This window comes from Odontomachus brunneus, unplaced genomic scaffold, assembly GCF_010583005.1.
Source record: "Odontomachus brunneus isolate Ranch 3 - 2012 unplaced genomic scaffold, Obru_v1 Obru_scaffold_260, whole genome shotgun sequence".
Lineage (NCBI taxonomy): Eukaryota > Metazoa > Arthropoda > Insecta > Hymenoptera > Formicidae > Odontomachus > Odontomachus brunneus.
In genome coordinates, this window is record NW_022639710.1 from 47,503 (window position 1) to 60,996 (window position 13,494).

At 28.3% G+C, this 13,494-nt stretch overlaps 1 protein-coding gene across 1 annotated transcript in view; it reads right to left on the minus strand.

The window, feature by feature from the left end:
- Positions 1–449: 449 nt before the first annotated feature.
- The window catches only part of LOC116852881 (rDNA transcriptional regulator pol5-like), a 24,721-nt gene continuing 11,676 nt past the window's right edge, over positions 450–13,494 (minus strand). Inside the window, exons 4-10 of the mRNA XM_032833637.1 lie at positions 10,447–11,030; positions 8,150–8,262; positions 7,556–8,076; positions 4,516–5,139; positions 4,207–4,455; positions 1,110–1,543; positions 450–959 (exon numbers count right to left, since the gene is read on the minus strand). Coding sequence (XP_032689528.1) covers positions 530–959; positions 1,110–1,543; positions 4,207–4,455; positions 4,516–5,139; positions 7,556–8,076; positions 8,150–8,262; positions 10,447–11,030 — 2,955 coding nt within the window. The 3' untranslated portion in view covers positions 450–529. The remainder of the gene's footprint in view (positions 960–1,109; positions 1,544–4,206; positions 4,456–4,515; positions 5,140–7,555; positions 8,077–8,149; positions 8,263–10,446; positions 11,031–13,494) is intronic.

The following is a 13,494-nucleotide window of genomic DNA, read 5'->3' on the forward strand; positions in this document are numbered from 1 at the left end:
ATAGTCGCTAAAACCTCGGCGAAGACTGATGGCACGGTGACAGCGTCACCAAATTTAGAGGAAAAAAAAATCCTTGAAAGTGGAAGTCACGATGACAATGTCATCGAGATAGGCGAAAGCATGGGGCTCAATCTCCTAGTATTTTACTAATAAATGAAATATATTTTTGTAACAATGGCATTATAAGAATTCCAGTGAGATGGAAGAAAGTGATAGAGCAGAATGGCTCGTATATACTTCAATAAATTATCATTCATGAAGTTTGCATACTTAATTTCTAATAAGAAAATGAAAATAACTTTTGGGAAAACCTAACAATTAGTTTCGTAAGGAAATACTTTAAGGAATCAATTCAATCCATCTATTCTATCAATCGATTTATTTTAGCCATTGTGGTGAAACCAGAGTACTTTTCATTGTGTATGTACTAAGTGCAAAATACTATCATATCTCTTGATATTTTAAACATTTTATTTGATGTACATATTCATTTATTATCGTTTTTCATATTTAAAAGTTACAAATTATGTCAGGCAACACTAACATTTTGTCTTCTTCTTTTAACTTCACTGTTTTTCCCCGTCGTCTGTCCATGACTTCTTTTCTGTGGAGACTTTAAACGTGTAACCTTATTATCATTTAAATCTCCATTTTGTAAAATTCCTGTTATATCTTCTTGATTTGCTGTTAAAATCACTTTGCTAAAATTAAATGGCTCTATATCTTTAGATATAACTTTTGCACGTAATTCATAGGTTTTTTTCTTCAATATTTGTTTATCTTTTTGTTCATTTTTATTTTCTTTCTTTTTCTTTTGTACATTATTATTAAAAAGTGAAATCTTTTCTTTTGAATCATTTGTTCTTTTATCTTCCAATCTCGCACTGCTTTGTTTGCTATTATCATATGTAGCAGTATTAATTGAATAATTCAACCCAGTATTGTCTTTTATTGATATCCTAGTAATACAAAAATCGTATTAGATAATATAATTATATTAAATAATAATAAATATTAAATAAATTATATTAAGTAATATAATCACACATGAAATTAATATTTTTATTAATAATTTATTAGAATCAAATTATATTTATTGTTGCACTTACGTATTAACCAATGGTCCTATTTTCATTTCAAATTTTTTATATGCGCTTTTTACATCTTTGGAAAGAATATTTTGTCTTGTATATATTGCTAATGTAGTTTGAATGTTTTGCCAATTCCATATTTGTGGCAAATGGGATGTACAAATAACACGCAATAATGTCAAAAGAAGACCAATGAATTTTTGTTGTACTTTCTTTTGCACGTCAGTAACGTTGCACAAAAAAGATTGGCCATTGTCATTTGCAGATAAATTACATAACTCTCCAAACGTGTGTATGGTATTATTATAAAGCTTCGTTTCTAATTTAATTCTCACGTCTTCATAGGTTGTATTCATATGATGCAAGCGATTATTATTGTAAAAAATTAATAATAATTCAAGTGCCTGACTTCTACGAAAATATCGAATATTGCTATCAAAAGCAAAGTCCACCTAAAAAATAAAAAAAATATTTAATCGAAAAATATACAATATAAAAATATTATAAATTATCGGCACATGAATATTTGGACACAATATTATATTATTATTTATTAATTAAAACAAAGAATTGCACACTCGTTTGCATGTTTTTTTCTTCGACAGAAATCAATGCACGTATAGTGCAACCAATATCCAAAAAATAAAAATTTACCTTCTGAAAAACATATTGGATATTGATCGTATCTGAACGAACAGAAACGAACATCAGAAACGAACATATATAAATGTATCAATTTTCAATAAAGTTAAAATCACACCATGCACGATTTTCATATTTTCTGATATACTGACCATCACACTGTATGCAAATTAATTTACTGCATGGATCATTCCTTTTCCTCATGAACTATGCAAGCTTGTCATTATAATTAGTTATTTACAGAGTTGAGAACTGAGTTATTTAAAAAAAGTTATTGTTATCATTACTTTTCGTAAAAAATAACTCGTTATCGTTACCAAAAAAGTAATAGTGTTTGTTACTTTTTCGTTACTTTTTTATAATATTAAAATAAAATATGTAATTGATCAGTGGCGTAGCCGGGGTAAGGCTAAGGGGGTTACAGCCCCCTCGAAATTAATTTTCTAGGTTATGCTAAGTGTGAGAAAAATTTTTTCAAATAACTTATTTTTTGCTCGTCAAAAATAAAAAGTGCAGCCCACCCCCAAAACTTTTCTGGCTACTCCACTGTAATTGACTTTAAAATAAAATTGTTTTTAAATTTAAATTATTATTTGTAGTGTAGCCAGTTCATCTAAAAAGAACAAATTATTTAAAACTGTAATAATCTTGACTCGGAAAACTAATATTTCTTTATAAGCTTGATTCTCTTATCTTTTATTATTCTTCGCACAAAAATTATTGTCAATACAAAGTCAAATTTTTCAATCTGCGCTCCTTATAAATTTTTAATAAATTTAATAATAGATATAAGAATATATTTAGTGTAATACACAACTTATTTCATAGTTTCTTACAAAAATAAACTACACTAACAAGGGGAGGACCAGGTGATTCACCCTGGGATTTGGACTCCAAATTTTTAATTATTCTGGAGACGAAAAAAAAAGATACGTATCCCGGCGTTTGATCGAATAGGCCTTAATTTTGGAGTAATAAATTTGTGAAAATTGGCCATATCCGAAGCGCATCGCGGCACGCCATATGAGCCTTCCCGGTAACTGTACTTCCAGTGCAGTTGGCTTCGTGAGTTAGGTGCTTGCTTCATAATTCGTAAGATCCAAGTTCGCTCCCGGAGGTGAGCAATAATTTTTTTTTCTTAATGAGTGTTTTTATTTATTTTTATTTATTTTGATGATATTGATATAGTATGCAAATTTTTGAAATAGAAAATTTAATTTAATATCACATTCTAAACATTAATTTAAATTTAATTTTAAGGGAATTTTAATTCAAGTAATAATATTTGAAATAATAAATAAATAAATAAATAAATAAATAAAATAAAAATAATAATAATAAATAATAATAATATAAATAATAATAAATAAATAATAAATTTGCATACTATATCAATATCATCAAAATAAATAAAAATAAATAAAAACTCATTAAAAAAAATTATTGCTCACCTCCGGGAGCGAACTTGGATTTTACGAATTATGAAGCAAGCACCTAACTCACGAAGCCAACTGCACTGGTTGGAAGTACAGTTACAGGGAAGGCTCATATGGCGCGCCGCGGTGCGCTTCGGATATGGTCAATTTTCACAAATTTATTACTCCGAAACTAAGGCCTATTCGATCAAACGCCGGGACACGTTTTTTTTTTCATCTTCAGAATAATTAAAAAAATTGAGGTCGAAATCCCAGGGTGAGTCACCTGGTCCTCCCCTTGTAAGCATTACTATCATTAAATTTATCAAAAACTTTTAACAGCTAAATTACAAAACCGACTTTGCACTAACAATGATTTTTACATGAAGTATAAGATAAAATATACTGTCTTCTAGCGAATATCGAGATATTTTTATCCAATCAAGAATATCTAATACACGCTATCAGCGCGCGACCAGCGCATATTATTTATTGAATAGAGATAATTAAAATAACGATAATAATTAACGGTTAAATAACGATAAAAACAACGATAAAAGTTAACGATAAAAGACAACGGTTGAATTCGTTATCATTATTGTAAAAATATAACGATTATAAACAGAATGTTACTATTATAAACAGATGTTACTATTATAAACAGAAAAAAATATCGATCATTGTTGAAAAAAGTAACGATAACGGCGTTACAAATAATGCAATACTTCCCAACTCTAGTTATTTGTATGTACAATTCTCATTCTTACATATATACAACATTGAAAATCATATAAATCATTCTTATTATAACAATAAGGTATTCGTGACGCAAAGTGTATGAAACCAAATGTATCCAAAGAAGCGATAGAATTAATGCCAAAATATCATAACTTTCCCTTCATTACTAGACATTCCCCTTATAAAATATATATCCAGAGATATTCTATCCAAATATTCATATATCAATATTATAAATATTAATAATTTATGAATAATGAAATATAAATATTGATGATATATTAATATTTTTTATAAATTATACTTGTCTCAATACATACCAGTGCTGATGCTAGTTGCCAATTACCTTTCCAACAAAGTTGTAAGACACCCTTAAATAGCATAAATGAAAGGACACAGTCTCTTTTTTTAAAGAATGCAGTTAAGTTTTCGACATAAATTCCGACAACACTTTCAATTGATAAATTAGCATGTTGCATATATCTTACAAGAAATGTACAACATTCTGCTAATTTATCACTTATTTCTTGATACACTGAAGCAGAACGTTCTCCTTTCTCGATTAGAACCTTGAAGAAACATATGTTATTTATAGAATAAATTTGTATTTAATTAAAATAAATAATTACCTTTAACACTGTTGTTAATAAATTATCATCAATATTTGTTATATCATTAAACTTTCTTATTGCTGCCAACTTTTTCAAGCAAGAACGAACTCTACGCTCAAGAGATTTCTGATGTGGGTCTTTTATACAAAACTCTAATAAGGAAAAAAGTGGCACAATCATGTCTACAATAATTGACATAGATGGACAAGTTTCTAAATAAATATCCAATAAATCTATGACACGGATTCTAAAATGTGTCAAAGCTTGATCCGTTTTTTCTTGCTTTTTATTGCGAACTCGACGGTTTACTCGCAAAATTTTGAAAGCTGCTGCTAAAGATTTATCTAATCGCCTAGCTTCGTCGTCATTTATTTCGTCTATATCAATATCTTCTTCGTCAGATTTGATTGCAGCATCACCTAGAGCTCGATGTACTGCTATTCGCAATCTATCCGTCAATGCTTCATCTTCGTCTAAAATTTCACTATCAGATTCAGCTTCACTATCTTCTGATGAAACTACTTCACTGTTTGAAACATTCACTGTATTATCAACATCACTATCAGATTCATTTTCTTGACCTGAACTTTCATCACTTTCATTCATGGTAAGTGCATTATAATCATTTTTTATATCCAACACCTAAAATAAAACATATACAACAATGATATACAGATAATATATAGGGTGTCTCGCACATATATTTAATTTTGCTACTCAAAATAATTCTTTTAACACGATACACAAAAATGTTTTTGGCGAAAGTTAAAAGATTTTGAGGAAGAGAAAATTAACATATTTATTTAATTTTAGTACAACTTCAAAAAACTATCAAAATAAACATTTGGTTTTTAACAAATAGAATTATAATTTTTTAAGATAAACCAATTCCTCTAATAATTTTGTGTATAACATAGTACTGATATAAAATCACCAAAAAGTGAATACTTTCCAAAATATTTTCATTTTATTCTGATATTTTTCAATACAACCAAAATATGAAAAATCAAACTATTCACTTATTGACAATCTATATTTAACTTTTAGACCGCCGGAAAGCGTGACTATAGACGCAAGCTGTGGTCGGAACTTTGTATATGATATTTCTATGATATAAGGTACAACTTTAGGTGACTTTCTTTAAGGATTCGAACACTTTAAATCCCGGCGGTCTAAAAGTTAATACTTTTGTAGGTGGAATGACGAAAGAAATCTATCTGTGATATTAATTTGAATATTAATACATGAATAAATCTACAAAATGCTACAAGGAGGGCGGGGGGATTTTGTTTAAAGTTCCTCTATATTCTTTTTAACAATAAATTACATTTTTCATTTTACGTAAAAGTATTAAGATGAGATTATCAATAAATGAATACTTTTTACAAAATATTTCATATTAGATATTGAAAATAAAGTTAAAATGTAAAATATCTCGGAAAGTATCCCACTTTCTAATGATTTTACACTTTTATACATAGAATGATATTAAATACAGGAAACGATTAGTGTTTAAATAAAAATCGCATGATTCCGTTTAGAAAATTAAAGATGATTTTGATGGGGCTTACAAGATCATTCTAAGAGATCAAATATATATTTGATATTTGAGGCTTCCGTGATGTCTATGAATATTAGATTTAATTTCCGGATTTGAACCGCGTGAATATTTTTCATATAATAGAATAAGAATATAAAAGAAACGCAAAAGCAACGGAATAATTTAATATATACATTCTACAAATTTATCATAATTTAATTAATATATTAATATTAAAATTAATATACTAAAATATATTTGCAAGCTCTACATGTGAAAATATCTCTACTAATATTAATACTGATAAGTCTTTTTATTAATATTTTGCGTACAGGAAGCATGTATACATGCTTTCCTGTTATATTTTGGAAACCATCCAACTTTATATACGGAGTTTTTTGATGATACTTTTTCCGATTCTGAAGTAAAAAATTCGAAATTCAGAAGACAAAGCCAATATGGTCGACATTAAAATTGGACAAAAAATGCAAATATTCAATTTTCATGGGACTCATAATATAGGTGTTTTTGGTGATGCTCTGATTTTGAGATCAGAAATAGCAAATTGAAAAAGCAGACTTAAAATAACAGACTAAAATCATGAAAAATGAGAAATTTATCCAACTTTTAAAAAACTTAAACTAAGATGATTATACTATCATCAAATCTGAGATGAAGAATATGAAATTCAAAATGACAGACCCAATATGGAAGATTTATAAATAAAACGTATCTGTTCAATATACATGTAGTATATATTTAAGAATGGATGGAATGAGGGATTCATAAACTGATGTGTATGTAAAAGCAGTGTATACGAGAAGTTCCTAGCCTCCTCCTCTACTCTCTTCCAAAAAATCTAATCTATATTAATATTTTTTTGAGAATATATTCCTTTGTTTATTTGTGTATTATTTATGCATAATACAACAAATATACGAATACACAAAGGAGTGTATTAGGTATTGATATGAAGGTTTAATACTAATTAATATTAATTAATTTTATATCAAACCATAAAAAATCACAGATATGTATATGCGTGTATACGCGCGCGCATACGTTTATGCGGGTTTATGCATGTATATGTATAAACATATGTACACACGCGCATGTGTATGTATACACACATATGCAATATGTTGTAGCATTATTATAGGATTATATTAAAATTTGATATCAAACTTTTCATTCTAGAAATGTATTTAAAAAATCTGTCAGTAATTTAAATAGTTGATATTAAAAGAAAATAGATGTAAAACAACACAAAATAACGTTTATTTGTTGATTGAAGATAATATATTTTTTTCTTGTATATTTGATACTATTGATAAACCATAATAAACTTTTTACATAATTTTTTTAATGTAAGTAATTAAAGTTACGTACAATATAATCACATATTAAGTAATTAAACAATTTTTTTCTGATAATTCTTATAATATACAAAAGAATATTTGTGTGGTTTTGCATATCAGACTTTAGAAATTGTGCATTCTACTTGTATAAATAACTTACAGCCAATATTTGATAAACTGCAGATGAAGTCAAATATGGACAGATATGTGGAAACACGCAGCCAACTAATGAACGTAATAAATGATTATTCCTGGACAAAAAAGATAACAAAAGATCCACTATTACTTCAACCCAGTGTGGTTCCTCTTCAATATATGTATTGGTCTCTATATCTTTTTTAGCATTTTTAATTAATTTCTCATAACAACATTGAAGTTCATTTATCGACATAACTGCCATTTCAGGATCTGAGAATAATTGTAAACTCATATGTAAATTCATTGTATGAAATATTGATAGTGCTTCTGTATCCTTTGTAGCATTCTCTAATTTGTCAATCAAATCTATTACTCTTTTCCAAGTATTAAATGTTACATCATTTAATGCTGATCTTAATCGTATAGTATTAGATCTCAATTGTGAGTTAAGATCATGGATAAGTGCACTTAGTAAATTTCGGACATTATCCAGTTTTGGTAATTTATAATCCAGTGCACGATAAAATGAATCCTTAAGTTGTACTAAAAAAAAATAACAAATATTAAATTTTTAACATACAAATAGCAATTGTAGGTAAATGTAACATAAACTTACGCGCTAGATCTATTCCAACATTTGACACTTCACATAAACCATAATTAAACAAAAATTTCAGTTGTGTAAGCTTCCAGTCCTGTTTTAAAAGTGCCTCTGGATGTCCCACCAATCTAAATTAATTAAAAGAAACATCAATTTTATAATATACATTAAATTATTTTAAATCTTCTGTACTGTTTTTAATATATAGAATATCCTAAAAGAAAAAGCGTTATTTAGAAAAAATTGCTTTTTTGACATTAAAGATTAAAAATATTTTGTAATTATTTTCAATTGTGAATATTGACTTAAAAAAAGCAGGTTTTAACTCTGTAGCAGATTTTTCCGTGTAGAATATAACAATAGTAACAATAATAATTTTTATTACACAATGTGCATTCTTTCAACACATCCTTCATCTTACAGTAAAATTAGGAACAGATATTTTTCAAATAATTTGGAAACAAAAATCTTGATACGAGGATGTGATATGAGAATATAATAGTTCTCAAATAATAAGCAATTAAAAATTAATCAACTATAGTGGCTAAAGTTTACGTGTTTATTTATTGTTTGTTTTGCAGTAAGAATCGCATACGTATCGCATGTGTATTTACCTAACGGTAAATGAAGAAACTCTTATGTGTATATATATTTATATGTAGATTAGATCAAACTAAACACAAAATTCTTCCACTATTTTATAAGTAACAACGTAAAATATTTTGAGTTATTAATTAAATTAGGGAACTAAAATCGGGAATAGAGCACTTAATTAGCACTAAAAAGCACTTAATTTTAGGTATGTCGCATTCGATTGTGCTGAAGTAGATGTGTCAGTATATAATAGACATCACACACATACACACGCACGCACGCACGCACATCTGTCATAATTTTACATAAATTTATCACATAAACTTATTATTTTCACATTAATTTATTATTATTACTTATTATTTTCACTTATTAATGGTAGCCATTATTTATATTAATGTAAAATTAAAATTAAAAAATCTAACAGATTTCTTAATGTTTTTTAATAAATATTTGTAACAGACATTTTATGTTATTTCTACACTAGGCACTTTATGTTATTTCTCATGTGGTAAAATATAAAAATAAAATTAATATTGATTAACTGATTAATATAAAATAGGTTAACATAAACTTCTAATAGAAGTATCATGTAACAATCTGTCTCTAAATCTATCATATACAAATATTCTACTTGTGCTGCTTTTATAAACATAATTTGTACGTTTTGTATTTATTTCGATTACCTAAATTATTATTATATAAAAGTAAACCTATCATTATGACATTTTTACATAATTTTTAGATGAATTTGAGAAAAGAAGCGACATATATATGTTCTCTTATCATTGTACTTAAGCACATGAATTTAAACCACCATGGTTAATCAGCTTTAATAAACTTATTGTTTGAAAACTATTATAGCTATTTTATTATAGATATTAAAATTTTTGTTATAAATTATACGTAATGTTATGTATTGTAATTAGTCCTAATTATATTACACAATTATAAAAATAGAATAAGCTGTTTTTATACCACACACATGATCATCTAGTGTAATGGCTCTTAGGGCTCTGCTATCTCGCTGCAGAATGTCTGAATTGATGGTGGCGTCTAGCAGTGTCGAGAACACGAAATAACTGTATCAGCTGATTGGCTGACACTAGGCCAGGCTCACGCTAGGCCTCGCCTGATACCTCGGAAAGTTACTTACGTTTTATCGCGTTATTTTCCAGTTTCTCCGTGAAGTGTGTATATTATCGTGATTCTTACAGCCGTAAAATGTGCAGCAAACTCAGTGATACTGGTGATACATTATGAAAATCGAGAAATTAAATGTGTTCATACATACTGATCTCAGCTGTTACAAACCATCGTGACAGCCGAAAAATATAGCATTATTTCAGAAATTATTTTATGATGTGCTACGTGATATATCAGCCAGATTTATAAGTTTGCTGTACTTTTTACAGGTTTCAGGATTAGGAATATATTTGGTTTTTTAGGGAAAAATAAAAAATAAAGTAATAAAACGCAAGGAACTTTCGGTATGTCATTTCTCACTTCTGACGTCATCAAACCAATATGGCCGTCCGAGAAATAGCAGAGCCTTAATGACCTAATTATTTTAATTTTTTTTATGTGTTTCTATACCAATTATTACAATAAATATGATCATTTTATTACACACACATATATATATATATATATATATATATATATATATATATATATATATATATATCTTGTATATAATTCTAAGTTTATATTTATACCTTGTTAAGAGTTGTGCTGCATAACTTCGCTCGGCATTTGTCCATAAATCTGATTTTATGTCGTCTTTTTTCTTAGCTATTTTGTTTTCTACAATATTTCTATACAACTCACATAATTTTTTAATACCATCAAATGTCAGATTTCTTGTTATCATTTGGATTACTTTGGTACTTGTCTTCTTTTCTATCATTAAGTCACCAGGATGTAGTATAAATTTCTTTAGCATGTTCAGTTGCGTCTCTGTTTTAACGTCTTTATCATTTATAACATATACCATCAAATGCAAAACTTCTTTGAATGCTACTAAAACTTCATCATTATTATTCTTTTTACAATTAGAAAATCTTTTCAACATGTGTTGCAAAAGATTTGGAGATAATAACGCTGGAATTATTGTCTTATCTATAACATTAGGAAGTATCAATCGTAAAATTTCTATGACAATATATTCATCACTTTTTGATGGTTTTATAAATTTTTGGTCAATGCTTTTCCAAAAATCTGCTATAAGTTCAGATGATACCAACTTTTCACAAAATAGTTTAAATACTGGGTGATGGCAAGAGACGATTCTAGGTAAACTCTAAATAAGAATAAAAATACAAAAATTTTATATTATATGATAATATGATATGATTTTATATTATATGATTCACAAAAATATATAAGGTGTAACATAATCATCCCTCGTGTATATGTTAAACCAAATAAAAATTTATCATTTTGTGAACAACTACGTAAAATCTTGAGTTATTAAAACTCATAGCTATTCGTCGTATTAGGACTGTGATATCAGAAGCGACAAATGACAAATTGAATTGTGATATCAGAAGCGAGAAATGACAAATTGAAAATTCTTGTGCTATTTTCAAATTAAAAAATATTTCTACGAAAGAACATTTCAAATCGCTTGATCATACTTGTAAAATGTTCCAAAAACTATCTTTTTCCCTTGGTAATCAATAGATAGCCGTAAAATGAACTTGTTATGCAAAATTATGAGGAAAGATTAAATAGCAAGATGCATGTCACGTTAATTTTATGACTATTTATTGACTGTTAAGAGAACATAATAGTTTTCGGAATATTTTACAAGTATACTCAAGCAATTTGTAGTGTTCTTTCATATAAATATCTTTTTATTTAGAAATGGTACGCAAGAATTTTTGGCATGCGTTTTCTCGCTTCTAACGTCATGAATTCAGAATTTCGTAGAGTACTCGTATACATATCCAGGAGCGTTACTTAAAAAAAAGTATTGATGTATGATGGCGCGTTGTGGTGAACAAGCTATATAAAAGTTCCATTCATTTTTCACCAATCGGCAACTTACAAAGAGCAGAATAACATTGCGAACGATATGTGATTAGCAGCTTTCGTTGACTGTTGATTGGCGAGTAGTCTTTACAGAATTTACCCACTGCATCCGGCACGACTACAAGCCAGTCTTCTTTAAACAATAACTCAAAATTTTATGTGATCGTTTGTAAAATGATATGGAGTCTTATAATATTATTGTATATGCAAGAGACAAGTTGCAAGTAATGAATAATCTTGGAATTGTATTCTTAATAGTTGTTAATGCATATAGTTATATAACGTGTATATAATTTTTTATTCACAATGTAACAAATAAGTCATACTATATATTTTGAGAAAATCGTATACGTTTTATAGATATATAAAGTCTTCCAACATAAATAAAGACAACAATTTTCTTCTTATTAACTTATAAGTGAAAGCGTCGAAGTCAAACTGATTCAGGCACATAAATAAATGCGTTTTTAAATATAAAATAATAATTTTTATGCATCACAAGTTAAAAGTAAAGATTTAAAAAAATATTTTATTTTATGTTTCTCTAACGAGAATTTAAGTATATACTCTTAAGTACATATACTTTTACATACAAGTATGTATACTTTTAAGTACCCAGTAAGCAATCTGTACGCAAACTCGTCAGATTGGCAACAGGATCTGTTGAATTCGAGAAGGATCTATCGACAGATCCATAGTCATCTGCGTCCCCAATCTGCTCCCCGTCAGACTGCTGACAGGGTCTGCTAACAGACTCTGACATCAGATTGGCGGCAGATTGCGCGCAGAGCCAACCGACAGACTCTGACGGCAGATTGCGCGCAGATCGCGCGCAGATCCTGTCGTTTCGTAGGTTCTTCAATTAAATTTTTGGTAGAAAATTTTCTCATAATTTTTCATAATTACTCAGAGAATGAGCGCTTTCTCATAAATACTCATAAATACTCGTAAAATACAATGAAAAAAAAGTTTTTCTATATTTTTTTTCATAATTTTTAAAATTTTCTCTGGTGAGATTCGAACTTGAACCGAACATATCTTTTGGATAATCGTCCGTCGCCTTAGACACTACGCCAATTCCTCACTTGATAAAAAGTACTTTGTATTACCCACTTAAAGTTTAAGGAAAAAAAAATCTTAGAGTTTGTTTGCCTTTTAAACCGCAAAATATAGATGAAATCGTTTAGCGTATAAATAATATAAAAGAGACCGACACGATAATTCGAAATTAATTTTCTATCAAGGACTGTATAGAAAATTACTGCAATAAAACAGTAGATAATGACATTTTTCCATCATAAAATACTGTGCTTTTACATGTGCGAATTAATTTGGTCGATCGTCCAGTTCAAATTGTATTAAATTTTATCAAAATCGAAGCATGATATATTTTCAAATAAACCATCACAAAAATTCTGTAAAAGTTATTTACACGGCGAGACTAATATTTTATTCGGTGCTGCTGCCTTCAGTATTAGGTGAAGTAAAAAGTTCTGAGCGTTTTCCGCTAGATGTCTTTAGTGAGCCATATCTCACGATGTATTCATCGCATCGGGTCATACTATACGGCGATTTAAAGGTGACATTACGCTTCAAAAAAAGTTCTGTGACAGTTTTGTGTTTGGTCAAGCCAGTTGTGTGTTACAGCGTTCCAAAATGGAGGTAAAAAAAGAGAAAATTCGATACATTCTTCAGTACCACTACGACCAAGGTGAAAAGGCGGAGCAGGC